Here is a 23,163-nt window from a genome sequence, read left to right on the forward strand (position 1 = left end):
TCGGCGCTCTCGACCACGGTCGTGACTACTAATCCGTAAACGAAGTTGTTATAATTAATCTTCCATTCGGGGTTGATAATATCGCTATGATCGTACCTTATCCGCCACGCTGAACGAATGCGTGGCGTCCATCCTCCGCATAACGACCACAACCACCGAAACCCTATATTTCTTTTCCTAGGAGGCTCTGCGGTTTCGTTTATGCTCTTAACATTTTTAGTTTAGGGGAATGCTTTGTGCAAAACCTGGGTATACTATTCCAAAATAACCCACCTTTCCCTCTTACTACTTATTTAGTGCCACCTTAGATAATGTCAGAGGAGTTTATATTGTAGTAATTTAAAATAGGTCTTCTTAGCCCGCTTAGTTGGACTTGTATCACCTCCTCGTCGCGGTATGCATGCAGTACGACTTGTAGTTGGAAGTATGAAGCTCTACCCGTCAACTTTTACACATCAAACAATGTGAATAAAGTGGCCATGCTCCCCAGTAATACGGAGCGGGGTCCAGCGATACAGTTATTGTGATCATCGAGAGTACCTTGTCATGGATATTAAGCACAACAACCCAAGGCGTTAATCATTCATATGGCTGTAAAATTTCGGCTGCAGGATTCTGTTATCAAAATCCAGCTTTCACCTAGATGCTTGTAAACCTAGGCATCATGCTGCAAATCGCAACCTGCAAATTTTCCTCCTCCAAAGACCATGATCCTGCTAGCTATATTAATGTGTTCCTGGCTATCATTTTACCCCCTTTTACTGCTTATTATCCATCTCCCTCTGATCCAGCTGCCCCAGAGAACTGATACTCTTGCTCCTGCAAATGTATTCATTTTGTGGTCGTGACGCCGCTGAGAAAAGCTGCTGGAAACAGCTGATCCCAAAGTATCGAGAGATTCCGGGGCAATCACCTCTATCCAGACTTCGGGGAAATTAGCTGGCAGTTGAGGTTAATGACTGGCAATGGCGGAAATGGCCGTGAAATATTGAGGCAAGCTTCCCAAAAAGTGGAAAAGTAGGAGACTGTTTATTCTGAGTGCCGTCGAAGCTCAGCGCGAAAGAGAATGTATTTGGGGCCATTATGATGGACGCATTGCGTGTCGATCCTGTTCATGATGCTTGATGCCCCGAGACTGGGGATTTCTATGGGGGTTCAGGTCCTTTTCTAAGACCGTGTAAAAATCTGCGTGGGCTTTGAACGGTCAAATATACTCCCTCTGGAGAGCTTGAACATCACGGTCATATGACGTTTGGATTGCATGATCGACCTTGAGATGCTTCAGTTTGCACGGAGAGAGTTTTCACATTAAGTGCCCCGCTTTCCCTAATTAGGGGTTCTTGTTGAATGTCATGCTTTGCGTCGAGGGCATGATGTTTTTGGTCGTGGGCCTATTTGGCCTGCTTTGAGCATTTTCATACTATGCGGTGATTGCCTTGGGTTCCTGAAAATGTGCCTCCCCGGTCTGCTCATAAGCCTTGAGTGTTGTGCGTATCTGCTCACCTCGAGCGGCAGCAAACTCTTTTCTTCTGGTTTTGTTCGTATCAAAGCCTCTTGAAATGGGGCCAGAGAGTGCTTGATGGGCTTCAGCCACCCGTACCTCGCTCGTGCTCTCTCGAGTGCGTTGCTGGAATCCGGGGTCCTCATCAGATCTATGAAGGACGGGACAAGACTTTCCTAATCTAGTTTATCAGTGCTTTGTGTGGTATAGGCAGGATGAGCGGTCGAAGCTTCGAGGCTGATGAACCCATCATGTTTATTTTCCCTGCTCCTGAACCGGTAGAAAACTCCTCTGGGTTGCACTCTTCTATATCGTTGTCCCAATTGCATTTGGGTGGTCTCGTCTGCCCTGCGGTGATTTTGCCCTTGCCGACGTCCCATCGTTGAGACTGCAAAAGCATTTCTATCCGGTTTTTGTGTGCTTACTTTGCTGTGATTAGCTGATCTTTGCCCGCTGGAGCGGCTGAAAAACTGTTAAAATTCAGCCCATACTTCTACTAAGGGGTGACGTTCTTGAGATAGGCATTCCCGATGAGCCGAACAGCTTAATGTTTTGCTCCAGCCTCGATAACCGGGACTTGTACTCGCCGGAGCGCCTAAGTGGTAGATGATGGTACTGATCAGGATAATCGTTATGCATCGAACCTCATATTTCCCAGGAGGGGTCGACCGTTATGTGTGAACAGAAACTTTCCAAGATTCAGCCCTCTCAAAAGTGCCTCATCAGCCGTGAGCATGACTGGTAAGCGAGAACCAGAGGAGGCTGATCAGTTCAGTCTTCATGATCATAGATCCAAGCGCGGCGTTGGTCGAGGTAGCTAACAAGTTGTTGTTTTGCGTAGCGATGCTCATCGGGGTTCAAGCCTGGCATCCCTTCGATGATTCCATTGGTATCTATATTGAGCTTCCGACGACGTGCATGTTGGAGGCGATCCAGGTAAGTACTGCCAGACTCAGGTGTCAAAGGAAAACTTGCGTTTCTGGCAAGATGACATGGCAAAAGACCTTGCTCTTTTGCTTCGTAGCCGCTGATAGTAGCTGCAAGTATGAGTTTAAGGCGAAAAGGAGAGAGAAAGAAAAGTTTGCGAACGTAGAGGAGAGTTGGCGGTTGGACATGTAAACAGAAGAGTTAAAAAGATCAAACAGGGAAGGTGGTCTGAATGGTGGGGATCTGAAGTTGAAGTGAATTGATGGAAGTCACGAGCGTCCCTAACAGAGATCGCAAACTGACTTCTTTCTGAGGCAGGTGAAGGGGAGAATACCAATTTCCTGATCTAGCCCAACCAAATGTGTGGTTGCGTTCACGAATATGTAGAGAAAATGTTATGTTATGCCAGATTTGAGCGAGAAGTGAAGTGATGAGACAAATATGGGAGGACTTGGTTGCAAATTGGTGAAATGTTTGTTCTTACTGTTCTGATGGAGGATTTTGAGACGCAGATTGAATGAACAAGAGAGAAAAGGATTCCCACTCGGTTCGATATTGATCCTTGGTGATGATGTTGTGGACCTGGCCCAGCCTGGAGTAGAGAGTAGAGCTAAGTAATTAAATATTTCAATTTTGATGGGCGAAGAGAAAATTGTGTATAATGACCAGAAAAATTAGCCTCAGGGTTGGCTGGAAAGGAAACGACAAACGGACTACCTATTATCTTACCGCCGATTCAAATCCGCAGCAGCCAGAACTACCAACCCTCAAAGCACATTCAATGCGACAATCGTCAGTCATATCTATATGGAAGATTATCTGTTCGACGAGGCTCACAAGAATCACCCTGTCAGTACGCAGTCTTGGTCTGAACCGTTCGATGGAGGCGATTAGCCGACTGGAGAGTGTTCGAGTAGTCCCATTCCTCCTGATGCTAGATGCCGCCAGGGCATTAGCGACAAGCTTCATGTACTGCGAGGGGCCAAGTCTGGATGCCACAACTGGCTAGCAGCTGGTGCTCGACGAAAGAATGCTTATCGTTGCATGTCCCCAGCCTCTGTAAATAGAAATAGACACTATCTTGGTCATCAATTCTATATACGCCCGTAATAGGAACACACGCTGATAGGTTGCGCGGGGCTCGATTAGACGTCTCATGGAACGCCAGACGTGGTAGGTGAGCTGCGGAATGACTGCTTGGTTTCGTCCTGCCGACGGTAAGGCAAGTTTTCGCTGCGCGCTGCTTGGCTACATCTTTTTTCTACTTCTCTAGAGTGACTTTGAGAGTCGCAAAAACGCACCACGGACAGTGAGAATCCCCATGTTTTTGTATGGGCTGCCGTCCAGTTTTGAAGGAATATTTACTATCAGAATCGAACTGCTGCCTGCAACATGGCAGCCGCAAAGTGACAAGTGGTGATGCCTGAGCATGGCACAATATTTAGATGTGTTGGGCCACTCGAGATTTGAGAGACTGAAGAGTTGCAGAAGTTGTGAGCTGTCTAATGGACAGAAACATACCTAAGTGACTATACATATGACCAAGAGTCATGGAAGCAAGCAAGCAAAAGAGGGGAAGGCAAACATGGAAAACAATTGTCGGCAAAAAAAAAAAAGAAAAAAAAAACACGCACTAAACAAGTAGCAACACAAACTAATAGGCAGATAGCATGGAAAAGGGGAAATGAAATAAAAGATGTGATGAGGTGTGTCATATGGGAAAGAGGCAGGAGGATAATAGGTCTGCAAGAATAAAAGACGCTGGTATGTTACATACTTTTATTGACTTTAAAAGTAAATATCGTATATCCTCAGGCTATATCCGCCCCGGTGCTTCTTCGCCATATTCACGTCCCTGTTAGGCTTGGTGAAGGATAAAAGTCAACAGTAATGGCAGGCTCGGGCAGTCAGGATAACCTTTTATGGCATGACTTACAGCCATTGACACCTCTTTCAACCAAGATCTCGAGTAGGCAACCATCTGCCGGGCATATTTTAAGGAAACGTACCTAACATTACAATGCTAGCATTCTGTACTTTAAACTGTCGATCATATGCTCCAGCAGCAGCAATGTTACACATTATGAACGGGAGATTTACATCACACACACAAAGTATGGAGACTGGTCCTTTGGGCTTTTGGGGATCGTCACTTATCACCCAGGATCGACCAGAAACTTTAAAGCGGAACACCATTTCTTTAATCAATACGCCACGATGCAAAGCTTATTTGCGCCCCGGGTGAAACATGCCTGAGCAGCCTGGGTAACATACCGCCCCGTACCGCGTATTTCAAGGGCGAAATAGTGACAAGGAGCTTCAAAAACCACCCAATGTAGAGAAAAATGATCGAGATGCGCTTTTATTCAGTAGGCAGAGCAGTTGTTTGATCCTGAAAAGCCTTGTCTGATTCCCGACACCTTTCCTTTTTTTTTTTTTTTTTACCCTGGCCCCAGTATTGGTTTCAAGCTGGTTACCGGTTGAGGTCTGCGGCTCGAACAGAGAATGTGACAAACATTAACCGTATTTAAAAGCCCACCACGGCAGTTGAGAAGCAAAAGAAAGAAAAGAAAGAAGGAGAAAAAAAAAAGCTTCCCATACTCTACGATATCGTATCATGTCTGCCTGCAACGCTCCAACTTCGGGGCAGATGCTCCTTTGACCTTTGAGACAAACAAGACTCGGGATGGGACTGCCACAAGGGCAAGGATGAAATATTGCAAATTAGTCTGGTATTATTACAGGGAAGTATATAATAGCACAAGTACATACGTAGTCGGTGATAGTAGTATTACCGGTCGCGTCTCTACTACTTTAAACCTGACCACAATACCCCTCATTCTTTTCTTCATGGTAACCTTTTAAGAAGAAACCTTCCTCCCCACCGAGCTTTTCCCCGAAAGGCAGACAGACAGGCACACAATGAAACCACCAAGGTCAGGCCGGAAGCCCGGAGGGGGTACTTTTCGGTGTAGGCCAGGTCAAGTCACGACCCAGCCAGCCCTACAGGGGCTGGGGGTTCATTTGGTGAGGGGAAGGGGGGAAATTTGGAGAATAGAGTTTGTGCGACTGCAGAAACGGGGGGGCGGGGGAAGGAGGAACTTATACTCCAGGTCTTGGTCGGCAACCCAAGGAAGGGTTCGTTCGTTGGTCCCGAAAGTCTGATATTGACGTGTTTAGCTTTTTTGTGCCAAAGTCATGTCCGCCTATTAGATACTACTACGTGGTTACAATATGGACGGTAGCCATGAGTTATGGTTGTGGTTTCGTTGGGATTCTCCAACGAAAGTGCATCCAATGACAAAGCTGGGGGGGGACCATCGGAACGGATATTGTCCCAAAAACCTCACCAGATTATTGTACCGATGTGGTAAATTGACGGAAGCTGATCTCTGCCACATGGGTGATTGGGTCGGAGCATCAACTCCTTGGTGTTTTTTTTTGTTTCTCTTTGCTTCTTGCGGCTGCTGCACATAATCGATCGCGATCCTTTAGCATGTTCCCCCGATTTTTTTTGACAAGCTTCCACCCACGCCCCTTACGCAGGGACCATCCGACATATTTCTAGTAGAAATGACCTCAACGTCCAAGCGGTTTGATGCAAAAGGCCAGCTTGTGCACCCTACCGTAGATACGTAACGGAGCGATCTATCCTTTCAGACGCTCAGACGCTCAGACGTTGCTGTCCATTCATCTCTGCATGAAGGGGAACCATCTTCCTGATTCGGCAGTCAGAGAGAGATAGAGAGAGACAGAAAGAGGAGAGACCTCACACGAACAAAAACGGAAATGCACAACTGGAAACTCTGCTCAAGCTTTTTTTTTCTTTCTTTCTCCTGCGGCAATGCTTGCTTACCTATTGCTGCACGCGTGACGGATAAGTGCCAACGAAACACCGGCAGATACACATATATAACTACACACCTAGTACGAGTACATACGTGTGCCGGGGGTGTATATCAGATCAGAATCTCAAGGAAACACTGAGATGGAGAGAAGAGGGGAGCACGGGCATAAGAAAGAGAAAGACGGACTGACTTTCTGTCTGGTCTCTTCTGAGCCCTGCCATGTGTTCGCCGCAACGACTCTCTCTTAGTCGCGAGGGGATCAGATGGACAGTTGCCAGTTACCGCAACCGTCAGCCAGCCGAACAATTCGAGCGGCCCTTTTCTATCTTGGTGATAAACCATGGCATCTTTTCTTTCGGCGGAACTCAGATCGGGCCGTGAGACGGCCGGCGCAAGAGAGGAAATGATGAACAGAATAGTAACAAAGAAATAAAAAAAAGAAGGACAAGAACGGAACAGCCGTCCGCTTCGATCATTAATTGCTTTTGGTGGTGATAGATCGATCGTGATCGTGGGCAGTTGTGAGAACTGGTAACAAGGTGAGTATGCTCGTCTTGGATTATGCCGACGGCTTACTAGTGATATTGAAAGTAACAACATGGATCATGGAGATTATTTTTTTCGCCTAATAACAAAACAGAGAATATAACTTTTTTTCAGCAGAGGGAGGCGTGTCTTGTCCTGGTTTTTTAAGGGGGGTTTTGAAATAATATCAAGTCGATCTCGATGCAGATGCCATATTGCCAGGATTGGCCTTGGTATGAGTGGAAAATGCATAGTTTTTGCAGGCAAACCGGATCAGCCCAAATAGAAAATTTCGATAATTATCGCTATGCCACATTTAGGGCCATGCCTATGCCACTATTAGCAACACACCGACAGTCGAATTTCCCTGTTTTAAACCTTTTGCCATCCATCCGTCGGTCAACGGAGGAAATGCTCCTGAAGAAAACTATGTATGGCAAACGGATAGAAAGACCCCTTTAACTTTCCCTACTTGTTTGTTTCCTTTCTGGACCATTCTGAAAAAAAGGAAAAAAAAAAGTCAACACACAAATCATGCACATTTGCCCAGACTTGTGGATTAAGGATGATCACATATCTCCCACAACCCACGCGAACTTTGCACCCCGATCGAGCTTGCCAAGCTACCCTCAATGAAAATCCGGATACAACGGGAGACTGACGTGACGGGGGGCATATTGACAGCATTCTGGCAGGGTCCAGAAGGCCCAGATCGTTCGAAAGAATAAAGACAAGACCCTGTGCCTTGAAAAAGTTGGGGGTAGCAAGAACAGAGGAACGCGCGTTTCGGTACCAGTCCCTGGGTGAGAAAAGAAGACAACAAACGGCGAATAAAAAACCTGTAATGAAACCCTGGAGAAGCTGTGATAGGCCTAAGGAAGTAGGTCCGTCTCACCGGCGGTAAGGGAAGAACCTGTTTTCGGGAGTTTGGCTGTGGTAGATCATGACCTAAAGGAGAATGAAAGAAAAGGAGGGGGTGTGTGTGTTGTGACAATTTGCAAAGGCCCTTTCCTTTGCCATCTGGCACGCGGCTCAAGGGTCCTTCCTTCCTCATGCAAGCGATCGATCGAACGTTCGGGCGAAGTTTCCCTGACTAGACTAGCCTGGGTTTACTATACCGGTACAGCATTACTCTAGCATGTACCCTTACACTTCGCAACAAGAGGTGGGAGGGATTATGTGGCGCAGAGAGACACGGACAAGGTTGGAGCGGGCAAATCATAGACAATGAGTAGCTATTAACTTTTTTTTTTGTCTTTTATTAGGAGTACCTTTTTTTTTTTGTTCCTTGCCCATGCGGCGCAAACCTCTTGGACGAAAAAAAATCTCTTGTTCCACATACCGGTACGTATACGGTATTCTGCAAAGCACTGCGGTTGATCTCGATGGAGTCGTTTTTCCACTCGTATCATTCGTTTGTTGTCCACTTACCAGAACAGGTAGGTCAGGCCACCAGGTCATGCGCTGTGGCGCGAATTTGCAGTCTGGGGCACAAATGTGTGGGGTACGTCTAAGAATCTCGGCGAAACCCAACACTCTTCGATGTGTTTCTTCTTCGCTTTACAAAGCGCTATGGTTTTTTTTAAACTGTTGTTGTTTTCCAGAAATGTCCCCTGGTACCTAGGTAGGTAGAGATTGAGTGCAGGGACGCTAAACGTGTACTTACCCAATTGCTTGCGAATTTAGCACCTACGTTGTCAACAAAGTACCGTAAGAGGTGAAGGAAAATAGGTAGATCCAACTCACTAATCAGCACGTACAAGATGATATGTCAGTCACATCTCCAGTTTACCCACTGCGCTTTACCAAAACAGTACCTTTGACGAGCGCCTGATCATGAGTAATAAAATGCAAGTCAGGGAGACCCTTTTTTGGTCCCTGAATTTAGAGGAAAAAAAGTTTGTCGGATATGTCAACGCAATCCTTACGTCACTACTACAGCAACACTAATTTCCTATTCCCTACACAGTTAAGCGCAAAGAGGGTCCGGGCTCCAAAGTCAGACCCAGCGGCTGTTCGAGTGGGGATGGGGTCGTGGTTTTTTTTTTCGACGCGCGGGGAGGATTCTTTATTTTCATGTAGGAAACGAGTCACCTAGACTCGAATTGAACCCTTCTTCACTGCAAATCAAAGACAGGCAAGGAGAACAATGGAAGTATGGCATTGATACTGAAATACATCTTAAACCTTGACAATAAGCTCTTAGCTTGGATCATTACGTATTGTATGGCAATTTAATGGTCAATTTGAAACAATTTTGTATGCGGCGTAATATTGACGAATCCTGAGCACATTGGACTTATTCCCTTGCCCACAGCTTGAAAGTCCCTGCTTAATAATGGGATCAACAAAAGAATGCTGTGCAACTTTCCGGAGTAGATGCTCCGACTACGTGATAGCATTTCAACATTAAGCCCATCGCAAAACATGGTAGGACAAGGGACCGAAAGTGACTTTTTTTCTTGGGGTGGAAGAGGGGAAACAAAAGGCTGTACAGTGATTGCATGGCATGGTACGGTACGTGGTTCTTGATGTTATGGTTACGGTATTGCCGCGGTATTTCTCCGCCGGATACTTGGAGCTCTGGAGCGGGGCGGTATCTAAACCCTGCTAGGCGGCGAACGCATCGCGATTTCACTATATTACATAATGTGTGGCTACCCGTCGCCTACTCCCAGGACATGTTTACACCCCCGGCGGGTAGCGGATATAACACAGCGCTTTTCACTACGTGCACACCACATATTCGCTAGGAAAAATAAGCGCAAAAGAAGGTATTCATAGACGGGCCCTTGGTCCCTTGGGGGAACGACTAATTATTAAAAAATCTAATATAAAATACTGGTACACACAAGTTGATAAACCAGTAAGAGTGTCAAAAAGGGGACCGAACGACCCCGAGACTCGAACCATGGCTTGTATTTTAATTTGTGCTCGCAAAAGAACAAGAGGATAAGACCCAATAGGTTGCTACCCTCAGCTGAATGCGAGTATCACTATGATACTTGCGAAACTACCTATACGGTTGGAGAAGGGTCTGTTTATTCGCCGGTATGAACTGTCGGCTTGGGCGAGCAAAAGAAACGCTAAGATAAACAAAAAAAGAATAAAAAAAGGAGCAATAAAAAAAGAAGAAAATGTCGCAGCGCCACAGGCTTATAGGGCTGGCAATCCATGAAACATCATCGAGATCTGATTGTTGACTAGATGGCAGAAAATGAAATCCGCTTGGCTGGCAAAATACCGGTAACATAACTACAAACATGGCATTCCGGATCAATCCTGATTTGCGGTCTTGTGGACATTTTTGTTTTTCTTGCATGACGAATAATGTTTGGCGGTGTACTTTGCATGTGCATTCTGGGGTGGAAAAAATGGGGGAAGGCAGAAAAAAAAAAGAGGTAATAGATAAATAACAATAGATATTAAGTGTTGCAAAGAACGCACGCGCGCGCATGCCCCCGGGCGGGTCGAACGGCGAATTTCCGTACAGGAGGCCCGGAACAGCACGGGACTCGTTTGGCTGGCTCTGTTCGCCTGTCTCTCTTTTTAGGTCAAGAAATTGTGTTTGGGCAGGAACGGCCATCGGGTTTTCAGAGGAGATCGAGATTGACAGGCTTTGCTTCTAACCGCTTTCGTCGACTAGATCCCCTGTTTCTTTCCCGCCCGGTTGGCTGTGGGGGGTGGGGTGGTTTAGAAGAAAAAAGTAAGTAGTACCTTACTAGGTGCCAAGAGGTGCTAGGCTTGCTAGGATTCCTGTTGGCTGTTCGCGCCGTACGCTTTTCTTCACTTTGCTTTTTTTCAGACAGGAACATCAGAGCAACCGAACAGAAAAAAAAAGAGAAAAATATAACATAGCCCATGGAAAATAATTCCATCAGGAGCGGTCGAAAATACGCGGTGCCACACGCCAGCCGAGTCTACCGAGTCTTGTCGCACCCCCCTCCCCTTTCACGGCCCAGGCGGGGGGAACATAATATGGTAAGGGTCCGGTGAGGTTTCCTTTGTTTCCTTCTTACTGTGCGAAGTAATTATGTACTGTATTCCGTAGTACAGTATTGGACAGTAGGCCTTTGCGCAATATCCTCTTTTTGTTTCTTTTTTTGATTGGATTGAATTTGATCGCGAGTTTCAACGTTGGAGATGAGTAAAGCTCAGCGTTGAAATTGTTATTGATTTTGAAGTTTAATCGCATGTCGTAAGTGGCTTTTCACTGATGTCTCTCTTATTCTTTTCTCAAAAAGCTCCAATTTTGGCTTCCAGTTCGCATCTCTTTTCTTCTCATCTCGTTTCCATTGCCTTGAAGGCAGCCACGTTGTACGAGCAGCCACTTCTCCCTACCTACCGCCTTACGCCATAACCCAAGATAAACTAATACTGGGGCCAGCTCCCAAGGGGACTTAGCTTACCATCCTTGCCTCCCTCCTTTACCTCGTTCTAGGCTCCCTGGCCTAGTATCCCACCAAATCCACATTTTCCCGCACGAACCCCTGCATCAATGGGTCCCGCCCAAGCCAAGCAGTCTGCATGGCGGGCAGCCCCACAACAAGGCTCAACTTCTTCGATGACACGTATAAAACACGATCTCTGGAGAGAGCATCGGGTCCATTGCCTACTAAATCCATATCATAGCTGCTCTTGGGATGATTTGATGACCTCGTCATCCCACACACACCCCTAACTAAAGCCTTTGAAACCTGTTCCAAGGCACGAACCTTGCAAAAAGAAGAAAAAAGTGAAAGGGGAAAAAAAAATAAAGGGTTGGGCTTTTTTCCCGTTCGCTTTTGGAGGCCAGTATGCGCAATAACATCGGAACCTGCTCCTGTTTGTCACGTATCTTTGATTGGCAATAACCTAATATCCCTTTTCGGAACGCAAGCAAAGTAGGAAAATACCAACGGACTGGTTTAGGCAGTCAAGTCATGCGAGCAACATGGGGTAGCGGTGAACTTGTGTGGTATCAATCGGATCAACTCAATCAGAGTCAATCGACAGTATTGAGGTACGCAGGTACTTAGTCAGTTCGCTTTGATTGACAGTTTGCGCCAGAATTCAATCGTCGATGTCGAGTCAAAGTTTCTTCTTTGTTTCTTTCTTCTTCGTCGACTTCTTTTTCTTTCCCCCTTTGAGCGGAGTGGCTGTGCACAAGAATGACTGACCAACGCACAGATTTCCTGAAACGTGGGCAGCTGCTCGTCCAATTTAGCTGTAGACTAGCCAGTTGTAGTGAATCTTCGTACTGCGTGTTTTTATTTTATATTTTTATTTTCTTCTGTTTCTCGTTGTTGCTTGCCCTCTCCCCCGCCTCAGCATTCGGTCACATTTGGCGAGGAGCTTCTACTTACTATTTAGTACATCGTACGATACCTAGTATGACTCTCTATACATATATATTAAAACAGTTGAAAAAAAAACTTCAAGAAATATAAGCCATGTTACCCGAACTGTCAACAGCCCCATCGGTTCCATTCCGTTCCTTGCGCCGAAGACGGGACTACCTTCCAAGCTTGGGCTGGTAACCCGGACGCCTCAGACTTCTGGAGACTTCCACATATGTACACGGTTACCTACAATAGTAAAAGCCCAATTTCTGGGACGACAGGCTCTTAGACGAGACCTTTTCGGTAAACCCCCTTGTCCTTATGGGACGCCCCCCTCCTCCTGCTCCTCGTACCGATGCTCCATGGATGTCAGGCTGCGCGCTACATGCGTCCGGGTCCCTGAACTTGATGGATTGACGTCACACCTGCTCAATCTATATGTAGACGGGCCAAAAAACAGTAATGGGGCTCTGGGACTACTATGGTATTGCTATGCGATGCAATTTCCCTGACCCAGTTTGCATACCGCCTCACGGTTCACTTCTCATCACCGGGAAAGGATCCATCTCAGCATCTTGGCCAGGACGGGATGGGCAAGGAAAAAAAATGCCCAAAAAGAAGAAAGGTTGCAGTCAAAGACAAGGACGACAAACAGACACTATTCTTTTTGGTTTTTATTTCTTGAATCTCCTTAATAGTGAGTGGATGGATGCTTCGGTTGGCAAGGGACTAGGGGACTATCGTAAGGGCTGGGTGTGAGCTGAATTCCCAGCTACTCGGAAACGGGTTGGGTTCCTTTTCGGACACAGGTTTACCTTTTTTTTTCTTCCATCCGGACGTTTTATTTAAATGGCCGCAGCGGACTGCGGACAGGGGACTTTTACTATTCCTACGGTATGTAGGGTACTTTGACCGAGGTGCTTGCGCGCGCAGGGTCCAATAGATTGCGAGTCACCCTTCCCATAATCGATGCAGGAGTCGGACCTTGAAGGGCTTTCCCCCCTATACTAACTAATACTACGTAGTATCTCGATTAAGGCCTATTTTTGTTGAGCTTAACTTGCAGAAGAGGCGTGAAGCTACCACGTATGTAGTCTTAAAGGTACTAACTCAAGTCATGTTCCCCCGTTTTAGTGTATTGATCGCCGACCGACAGATAAAAGAACGATCGAGATGTCGAAAATTGGGCCTGGTGCCTGATCACCGGTGTAGTGTGCTTATTTACCTGCACGAAGGACATGCCTGTCGCTTTGCTTTTTCTACTCTTTTATTTTTTTATTTTTTAATGTTTGAACCGGAATGACCAGCAGCTTGTATCCGGGATCTCGGTTGAGATATACCATACCGTACGTTGTCAAGCACATCGCGCTCCAGCCTCTGGTTTAATACGTGCTACGCAAGGCAGGTAGTCAAGAAAAGGAAGCTTGCGTCGCCAAGTCGGTTGTCACGGACGGGCGTAAAAACGACGTGCTTTTGATATACGATATGTCGACGTATCAGAACAACATGACCCTGTCAAACTCTCTAGAAATGTTAAGTCTATGTTCGCAGTGAGGGAACAGTAAAGAATAGGAAGATTTTACTTTAAGCCAATTATTCCGTCCAGAAAATCCAACCCTTGCTCTCTCTCATTCCATTTTGCAGGACGACAGGCTGTAATCTGCCATGCGTTGAAAATCATCATGACATCATTGTCCAGCGGCTAGGGGGGTGGGTTTCATTTCCGTTCGCATCGTGATCTCTGTACAAGTCTGTTGTGGTAGCGGGAGGGGGGGAGTGGGCGCAAAAAGGAAAAGAAAAGAAAAAATGAACGAGGGCACTGGGGTGGAGTAGGGATCTCCCTTGTCATGGCGGCGCAAAGCCTTTTTTTTTTTTTTAAAAAAAAAGTACTGTACCGTTTTTTTGCTGTGGCTAATGTGACTGATGTACCTTGGTCTCTAGTTTTTTTTGTTTGTTGCTTTCCTATTCGTCTTTTATTTTTCTATTTTCCTCTCTTTTACCTCCCACGGAGTATTTTCTCTCGATTTTCTTTTCCTACTCCATGCGGGCTGCTGCAAAGGTGATGTCGGGCGTGGCTGCGTGCGCGTTGGAAAAGCGAACCCCTCGGGGGATCCGTGGACTGGCAGACAAGGTACCTCGCACCACGACCTGACTTGGACAAGGTGTGGCCGTACCTAGTAAGAAAAAGAAGGGACCCACAGGATACCTGTGGAGTTTGTTAATCCCTGCGTTTTCTTGACGGGCGGCGCGCTACCAAGCCCGGGCTCACATCATTGCACTCTCCCACTCCCTTGGGAGACCCCAGTTCTGCTTTCCTGCTTTTGCTGCCCACCTTTTGCTCCGCCTGGTGTGCGCAAAGGCTGTCTGTCTGTCGGTCGGTATACATATCAAGCACCCTCCCCCGAAAGTAGACTGTGGCTCAGTTCGTTCGTGATTCAACATTTTTTTGACGTTCACATCTTCAACTAACTTAAAGGCATTCTACCTTTACTCCATTACCACATCTCTCTCGCCCCACTGCCGGCCATCTCTTGCGCCAAAATCTTACTTCATTGTAAGTGGTCCACACAACACCTGTCTTGCACTGGCACATTGCGGACATCATCGTCGACCTCTTGGAAAGCTCGTCTGACAACCTTTCGAACAACAGTCCGTTAGGGGATTTTTTTTCTTTTTTCTTTGGGTTTCCTTCTGGACAAACGAACAAGGCACGGAGCCATCGAAACGACACAGAACAAGCTTGGCTACCAGAAAAGAGCTTGGAATTATAACGTCATAGTCACAGCTGGTTCAAACTGGGGATATCCAACAGCCACAACACTCACACACACATACCGCAAAAATGCACGCAAGAGACGCAGCAGGCCGGCAAGTGTCGTTATTGAACGATGATGCCCCTTCATACTCGCCTCCAGTAGAATACTCAACAGTACAAAGGCTCTCATACTCGACTGCAAACCACGTCCTCTCTCGACCATTCAACGCCGCACTCGCAAGAAGCGCATCAGCCTCGCCCAACGCCCCGCAACTATCACGGTCCGACTCGTATGACTCCCAGAACAGCAGCGAGCCCTTGTCACCTATGACGCCAAACGTCATGTACGCCGACTACGGCCACCCAACCCCGGCACTCTACAGTTCGTCAGAAAGCACTACTCCCTACGATGATTACCTCCCCGACGCGCCCCCTCCAACAAGCTCAGCAAAGAGGCCCGTCACCTTTGGCAGCCGCAGCAGCAGGTCTGGTTCGTACGATGACGATATGGCTGGCAGTGGGAACAGCAGCAGCAACCCCACATCCACCGGAAAGCGCTACCCGTGCAGATACCGCGACAGCCACGGCTGCGAAAAGACATTCACGACCTCAGGCCACGCCTCGAGGCACTCCAAGATACATACAGCCGAAAAGGCCGTCCAGTGCACGTACCCGGGCTGCAACAAGAAGTTCACGCGTGCCGATAACATGAAGCAGCACCTTGAGACTCACTACAAGGACCGCAACCGATCAGGCGCAACCAGGCCGACCGTGTCAGCACGTAGGTCTAGCTCCTCTAGCAAACACAGCAGTGGCAGCAGCAGCGGAAGCACAGCAGGTCCTAAGGTGGTCGACAGCTCAACGCCATTGCCTTCGCCAGGGATTCAAGGCAGCAACTGGCACATGAGGACATTTAACGGGTCGCTTTTGGCCCGCCCAGTACCATCCAGGAACATGAGCATCGGTCTCGATGCGTTAGCGGCCGTGGCCTGCCAGGAGGGCGCCTAAGTTACGTGAGAACTCAGGCCGATCCCCCCACCCTACACTCACCTATGTCAACCGCCTCGCAACCAACTGCATAGCATACCTACAAAATTCTTCGCAATCGACACCAATGACGCCATTCCCCGCGACACTAGCTTTTGTTTGCGCAATACACCCTCCGCGTCCAAAAGTTTTGCAACGTCTTCCTTTCCGACCAAACGTACATATACACGAGGCGTATTTAACCATGCTCCGACCAATTGGTTTTCTTGTGATATTTTCTTTTTTTGCCCTCGCCTCCCATTACTTCTGAGTGTCTTTTTCTTTAGCGCACACGAAATTTCTCTTAACAACAACACGGTGTAACTCGGGTATTCTTTTTCTTTTTACGGTTTTTTTTTGGGATGGTGCACGCATACGATAAAGCACCTTGCTTGCATAGAGCACACGAGCATTGGGACGGCGCATTTGGAGTTGTTTTGGGGGGTTTCCATCTTGGACCTCTTTTTCCTATTTGTTTTTTTATATATATTTGGGATATGGGATCTGTCTTAATGGTTGACTCCCTCGAGAGCGACTAATGCAGCAAAGGATATACACGGCGCCTTTGAAAATATACACATACACGGGGTTCTATTGTATTGGGAAGCAGGCGGTGGTTCACATCACGTCTCATGATTTTCTTATTCTGTTCCTACAGTGTTATGAATTGTCCGGTTTCCCTTTTTTATGCTTTGCCTATATATCATCACATTTCGTTACATATACCAGGGCGGCAATTGGAGGAAGCGATTGGAGAAAGTACATGAACGGACCCTAAACTTCAAAGCTCACTCTATAGTGTGGTTTATGTTCCGCAGAAATGAAATAAAATACGTCCACCCCCTCAATTAAAAGACGAAAAGAACAATTTACTCCCTTGTGACTCAACTTATCTTTTACTTTTTCTACCAACCTGATGGGTCTTCTCCATTGGTCATCTTGGCCTCTCAGCTTGCGCGCCACAATCGTTTTGGAAAACTACGGAGTATGCCTTTGTTTTTTTTTTTCTGCCCCCCCCCCCTTCCTTTGTGCGTTTGCCCTCTTTTATTTCCTGCCTTTGTCGTCTCATTAACGCATATGCCGAGATGACGACCTTGGCATTTTCCCACACATCCGGTCGAGTAAACAAACCCCGGCCACCGGGGAGCAAAGGAACGGACTCGCGCCCACGCAAGAGACCGGCAGATCGTTTTAGTGCTTCTCGTTTTTTTTTTTTTTTATGGCATGACTCTACATTTAGTCCCCTAGTCCCACTGGTTCGCCCCTCGTTCAATAAAGCCCCTTGAGGAAGAAAGAAAGGAAGGCAAAAGAAAATCAAAGAGCAACAAGAAGAAAATCAATACCCCCACGGGCAGTTCGCGCTGTTTCGCGGCCCGGAAATAAGGACGCGACAGAAAAAACTTTCCAGGGTGGGCTCCTGTTTCCCAGCTAGGTGCATGTGTCATGAATAGTTTCCAAGCCCATCTCTGGGTATCTCTCTTGTGCAAGGTACTGCATACTTTTTCCCTTCTTTTTTAATTTAAAATCCCCCCCTCGTTTGCGAATCGCTCTTTTTGGTACTAGAGCAACGTGTATCAAGGCAATGAATGTAACGGCCGGCCTTCCGGTGGGATAGTTGGCATGTGTCTCAAAAAACCTAAAAAAAAAAAACAGAGGGATAGAGGCTATACCAGATAAAGGCTATGATAACACCTACTTCGGTGAGAAGTGTTGAATTAAAAAAAACTACAATAGTAAAAAAACCCCTCGTTTGTTCCGAAGTGGTCTAGACCTTTGCGGCGACCCAGAGTTTGGTAACCTGTGACCTCATTCTTTGTTCGTTCTGATTCCCAAATGAAATATAAGGGGATCCAATACCACAAAAAGAGGGAGGGGAGGGAAGAAACCCTTGCCGGGGAGCCGTGGAGAAACGCTAAGGATTACAGTACACCTTGTGTGGGGTGGGACTCTACCCAGGCTGATGGAAGCTTGCATGTGCTGAACAAAAAAAAAAGGGTCAGAGCTATCTTGGCTACCTCAACACGGCAAAACTAGCTAGGGATCTTGACTCGCGGGCAGGTTTTCAACAACATTCAAAACTTGGTCCGTTGCTACGCTATTCGCCAGTCAATGTTGCCTTGCCCAAATCACACGCCCTCAATCGGCGATTGGAACAGCAAATCTTGGGAGGAACGGGGTCTTCTCCCCTTATATTGGCCGTTTTGGGATTACTGATCATGGCGTTCAAGCCTTTGGGTTATGCCAACTTCACAATCCCATATCTCCTCCAAAAACTGGGAAGATAAAGCCGCTAGTCTCAAGAATGCCCTTTTCGTGTCTTCCTCTCCACCGTGTTCCTTCAGCTTTGCTTTGCTAGTTAATTTACTTTTGTGGAGAGAGACTGGCTGGCGAGATGTCGGGAAATAAAGATATATTTGCCGGCGATTATCAGCGAGATCCCGATGGCCGCAGGGCAACAGATCCATTTGCCTGCGCGTTGAGTAAATCGATGTGTTTAGCCAGTACCCACCCCATTCGTCTCGGTCGAGTCGATGAGGCTCATGATTCACCCCATAATTCTTCATCCTCGGCACACATCCGCGCCATCTCGAACTGCTCGTCCGTCCGACAAACGAGGACCCTGTGCTTTGCATCCCTCGCACCGACTTCGCTCACGATCCTCTCGTCATTATCGACGATCGCAGCGTCGTCTCCATCGGCGGCAAGGCGAAATCCAAGGCATCGACACTGCTCCACCACCTTCTTCCTCAGCAGCGCGCTCTTTTCGCCAATGCCTCCCGCAAAGACGAGCGCGTCGACATCGCCGCCCAGGCTAACATAGTACTGCCCGATGAATCCGCAGACGCGATCGACAAAGAGGTCAAATGCGAGGCTGTCCCGACCAGAGTCCCCTTCGGCGGCGGCGGCTATCTCCCCAAAGTCCGTCGTGCCAGCCAGCGCTTTCCACCCGGATTCCTTGTTGAGTATCTCTTCGGCGCGTGAGATATGCAGGTCGCGCGTCGAATTGGGCGATAGCCTGCCCACATCGCTGGCGTAGTGGAACACGAGGCTCGGGTCCACGCTGCCGCTCCTCGTCGCGCCGGGCAGGCCAGCCACGGGCGTGAGGCCCATGCTCGTGTCGCGGCTCCTCCCCTTCTGTATCGCGCACGCGCTCGCCCCGGACCCCAGGTGCAGCGCAATCAGGCTCGTCTCCTCGACAGGCTTGCCTAGGTGCTCCGCAGCTGCCCTCGTGATGAACGAGTAGCTGATTCCGTGAAATCCGTACTTGCGGAGTCCGTTCTTTCGCGCACGTGCCTGGTCGATCGGGTACGTGTGGATGTGGCGTGGAATGGAGGCGTGAAACTGTGTGTCAAAGCAGGCCACGTTGATGGCGTCTTCCAGCCCGTCCATGTCCATGCATGCCTTGACGATGCCCAGCGATGGTTTGTTGTGGAGCGGTGCGAGCTCGCTGAGCGCGTCCAGTCGCTCCAGGGTCTTCCGCCCGACCTTTTCGGTGCGTGATGCATCGCCGCCGTGAACGATTCTGTGCGCGATAAAGTCAATGTCTGACCTTTGTCCCAGTTGTGGCAGTTCGCGAGAGTCGAACAACACATCCAAGATGCGTTTGAACGCAGTTATCTGCGAGTCGGCGTCCTTGACCTCTTGGCCATCCTGCAACTTTTCGTCTTTCCCGTCGCTGTCGTTTCTCTTCTTAAACGTGAGTTTTGTGGGCGGTGCTGTCAGCCCGCTCATTTGGATCTCGGCGATGGGCTTCGGAGGCTGCCCAGATGCTGCTACCTCGTACACCGAGACCTTGACCGAGGATGAGCCGGCGTTGACCGATAGTATAACTGCCATTTCTGTGAATCTCTGCAAGTTTCCAACTTTTTCCAGTCAGGATGAGGCTTATTCTGTGATCAAGCAGTGAACCTGCGTGCTTTTCACGTCCGATGACCAGGCCATTGGAACAAGTCCTTTCTGCTGACGCAAGATAAAACAGTGTCGTCCAGCATTGGCAGTGGGCGTCCCACAATGATGAGCAGCTCCGCGACTATTAGCTCTCCAGGAAAGGAAAAGCAACTGACGTCTTCATTGTGCTGCGAGTTCAATGACGTAATTGCAACGTGCTTACCCTCGCACACACTCCAAACACTTATTTGGCGGGGACGGAAGCTAAGCTGGATCCCGTCTAAATCGTCCTACCAGACACCACCTTCATCATCCACCCCCAACCCAGGTCCCACCGTTGCTGCCGCATTATTTTTTTTTTTTTTTTTTGCTGCTTATTGCACAGTACGTCGAGAGACAACCCCCTTTTCAGTCACTGCCACTGACCTGACAGATCCGCGCTCTGCGGTGCTTGATACTATAGGCCAACCTGGTCTGGGGCATGTTTCGAGTCTGCAGTGACTGGAGAGTTACAGGACATGCTACCTGTCAAACTTTCCAGGGCATGTAGCCTGCTCAGGGCATTTATATGTATCTGAGCAATAGACATATAAGTTCGGTTGCAGCGGTTGCAGTCGTGCATCTCTTTACAGTGCCACTGACTTCAAATATCTGCCAAGATGTGTAGCTCTGCGACTGTAGCATGCGCCGATGGCTCCTATACCTCGGTATGTGCATGATGACGGTTTCCAAGATCATAATTTCTTGATCTCAAGGCAGTCAAAGGCCCCGGCTTGTCACCCGCCACTTGTCCGGTACTAGGCATGTCCTGTGGAACTGTACCACAGCCATTATGTCCGCACTACGGTCTTAAAAGTATTGCGCCATGCATTTCTTTGACCAGATCTCCATCAGTCCTGTGTCATGCTAGTGTCTGGCTCCTCCACCGTCTCTAGCATCTGATAAGTTTCGGCTGGGAGCTCGAAGACGCTAGCTCTCGGGGCCCTTGAAGACATTTCATATTGTCCCATCGTGTAGTCACCAAATTGCCTCTCTTCTCTATGCGAAGAAGTCCATTGCGCTATAAACCGCTCGAAATCTGCCACCGCTCAAGTTAGAGAGAGCACCTCTGCCGATAAAACGTGCTAAATACGAGGATAGAAGTTTACCGGCAGTCCGAGTGAATTGCATTCCAAGGTAGCGGAAGTTGGGCCTTTGCACATGGTCGTGCGTCGAAGATGCTTGAGAGTTTCCAGCTGCATTGCTGTCATCCATCGATCGCGTGCGGCTTCGGAAAGAAGAGAACGATGGCCTCCGCGATGACGGCCCAGACGTAGGTTCATGGGCACTCCCGCGCCGTGGAATGACATTCAGCTTTAATCTCCGATGTCGATCATCACGACTCTTGACTTCCCCATCAAAAGCTGCAATCCAATACTCGCGCGGGCGACCGTCGCGTCCCAGCAGGGCAATGGTATGCTGCGACGAATACCTGTCCTTCCACAGCTTCATTCTTAGGCCAGTGGCGATACCCTTGACAGAGCCAAAGGAGTCGGTACGGCCTTCACGATCGGACCAAACTACATCCATGTCAAAGAAGTCGACCACCTCGCGCTCACGAAGATCGCTCTGGAAGCGAAGCGAGCCCTCGAATGTTGCCAACACATAGTTGACTTCGACGACGGCATCATGCATGATAGTGCCATCTGCTGCCGTGTACCGAATACGCTGGGGCGAGTTGAAGCTCAGATAGAGCTCCATATCATGAGGGCTCTCGAAGCGCCGGTGGTGTGCATGGAGCGAGAGTGGGAACGTGTCAGAAGGATTGCTGGACGGTACTAGATAATAACGACGATGGAGGTTGTCTCAGTAATCATGTACATTCAGGGGCCTGGTTTCGAATGCGAATTGCTGGTAAAAAATCACACATACGATAGTGTTCAAGGACCTCGCCTTCGTAGCTGCATTGCCAAGATAGTCGCCGGTGATCTGGGCCGGCACTCTCTATTTCCCACGGCCCAAGATAAACCGTCATCTCGTCTGCTGTTTGTTGGAATAGGGTACTGCTGTAATGTCAGCCAAAAAGCAATGCAAGTGGCTTGCTGCTTTCCATGACGAAAAAGACTTACATGGTCGCTTGGTAGCCTGGAGGGCCAAGGTCGACTGTATGATTTTTCGGTCAGAACTCTGCTACAAGCCGCCCTTGGAAGCAATTTTACGAACTGCTCCTAGTATGAGAGCCGACGACATAGTCGCCCAGAACCTGAACCCAAACCAGGAGTTCCCACTAACCGCCGTCAAGGGGCACACGATCAGTCACTAACCGGCAACTTACGTGGGCGTAGCGGAGTTGGGGCCTCGGAAGAGTATGATGTTGGCGCAGAGGCGGTTGATGTCGTTGCCGGCGTCCATATTGGATCTAAGGGGCTAGTTTGCGCTTGGCGATATGACGGAGGATAGCGGACATTGGATGAAAAGGAAGATGAGCCAGAAGAACTAGAAGCCATCTCTAGTGAATCTGGGCCAGGAACAGGCTGGCTAGCCTCTGCCTTGTTGCGTCTGGTCGCAGTGGAACGTCGGGTGGTTGCGTGCTCCAAGTCGATAGGATAGCGGCCAGGAGACCGAGACCCACTTCGATCCCGGAGACCGGGTCCGCGACTGTTCACCCCCTTGCAGGGCCAGAGCAATCACAGGCAAGAATAGACTGTTGCTAAAGGTTGAGGTTGCAGCATATATTCGGATGGCACAAGAGCAAGTCTTGGTGCATTTGACGGCAGTAGCCCTTGGACGAAAGAGGTTGAAAGGCCGAAGGCAGGCGCCTTGCAGAGGATGTAGTTGGGGGTTCGTCGGTATCGCTTTGGGGCTCGGTGCTCGAAGGTGTATGGGTGTGAGGGTGTGTGCGCGAGGTATACAAAAAATGCTTAACTTGTATCGAAGCAGATGAGAACAGACTGCGAGGGGGTACGGTACAGGCGGGATGGTACCACCAACTTAGTATATGATCCAAATAGTAAGTAAACCAGGTCTGATACTGATAAGCGAGGAGGGGGTGAAAAGGCAGACCTGATCAGGGAAGAGTGGAAAAAATGTTAAAAAAAACAATTTCAAGGATTGACAGCCAGATGATCGGCAATAGGGGTCAACTGATTGGAAGTTCTCATACGTAGCCGTCCTTCGCTTCAATGTGGCTCTTTTGTTGCGCCGTGGGGATATGGGTTAGTTACTGCGAGGTTTGATGGGCATAAGGTGATATAGGGTGCCACCAACTGGCCCCAATAGCCCCAGCACCACTGGCTGCACCAGTCTGGTACCCGGCATCAGCCATCCCGCGCATCCTCCCCAAAGTCTCACGCACAACATTTCAATGCGGGCTTGCAAGGGTGAGAGCAAGAG

At 48.4% G+C, this 23,163-nt stretch overlaps 5 protein-coding genes across 5 annotated transcripts; 1 reads left to right on the top strand and 4 right to left on the bottom strand.

Moving 5' to 3' along the window:
• Positions 1-4,216: 4,216 nt before the first annotated feature.
• On the bottom strand, positions 4,217-4,510 carry MGG_16451 (uncharacterized protein; the record flags this gene model as incomplete). Its single annotated transcript, XM_003710576.1, has 3 exons — positions 4,217-4,291; positions 4,365-4,409; positions 4,466-4,510. 3 exons carry the CDS (start codon positions 4,508-4,510, stop codon positions 4,217-4,219), a joined length of 165 nt encoding a protein of 54 aa, XP_003710624.1.
• A 9,994-nt stretch (positions 4,511-14,504) lies between these two features.
• Positions 14,505-16,804, top strand: MGG_13156 (uncharacterized protein). The gene is made up of 2 exons (XM_003710577.1): positions 14,505-14,676; positions 14,773-16,804. Exon 2 carries the CDS (start codon positions 14,965-14,967, stop codon positions 15,883-15,885), a length of 921 nt encoding a protein of 306 aa, XP_003710625.1. The 5' UTR covers positions 14,505-14,676; positions 14,773-14,964; the 3' UTR covers positions 15,886-16,804.
• A 203-nt stretch (positions 16,805-17,007) lies between these two features.
• Positions 17,008-19,968, bottom strand: MGG_13157 (acetate kinase). Its single transcript, XM_003710578.1, has one exon. The coding sequence runs from the start codon at positions 19,738-19,740 to the stop codon at positions 18,442-18,444; it is 1,299 nt and encodes a 432-aa protein (XP_003710626.1). The 5' UTR covers positions 19,741-19,968; the 3' UTR covers positions 17,008-18,441.
• A 1,219-nt stretch (positions 19,969-21,187) lies between these two features.
• Positions 21,188-21,531, bottom strand: MGG_16452 (uncharacterized protein; the record flags this gene model as incomplete). The annotated part of the gene is made up of 2 exons (XM_003710579.1): positions 21,188-21,194; positions 21,263-21,531. The coding sequence occupies 2 exons, from the start codon at positions 21,529-21,531 to the stop codon at positions 21,188-21,190; spliced, it is 276 nt and encodes a 91-aa protein (XP_003710627.1).
• Positions 21,532-21,960: 429 nt separating this feature from the next.
• Positions 21,961-22,182, bottom strand: MGG_16453 (uncharacterized protein; the record flags this gene model as incomplete). The annotated part of the gene is made up of 2 exons (XM_003710580.1): positions 21,961-22,033; positions 22,106-22,182. The coding sequence occupies 2 exons, from the start codon at positions 22,180-22,182 to the stop codon at positions 21,961-21,963; spliced, it is 150 nt and encodes a 49-aa protein (XP_003710628.1).
• Between the last annotated feature and the right edge of the window lie 981 nt (positions 22,183-23,163).

The sequence above is a fragment of the Pyricularia oryzae genome, chromosome 1 (genome assembly GCF_000002495.2).
Source record: "Pyricularia oryzae 70-15 chromosome 1, whole genome shotgun sequence".
NCBI classification, from domain to species: Eukaryota; Fungi; Ascomycota; class Sordariomycetes; order Magnaporthales; family Pyriculariaceae; genus Pyricularia; species Pyricularia oryzae.

What these genes read in the sequence shown, in the direction of transcription:
- MGG_13157 (XM_003710578.1), bottom strand. Translation starts at nt 19,740, where the DNA reads ATGGCAGTTATACTATCGGTCAACGCCGGCTCATCCTCGGTCAAGGTC.
- MGG_13156 (XM_003710577.1), top strand. Translation starts at nt 14,965, where the DNA reads ATGCACGCAAGAGACGCAGCAGGCCGGCAAGTGTCGTTATTGAACGAT.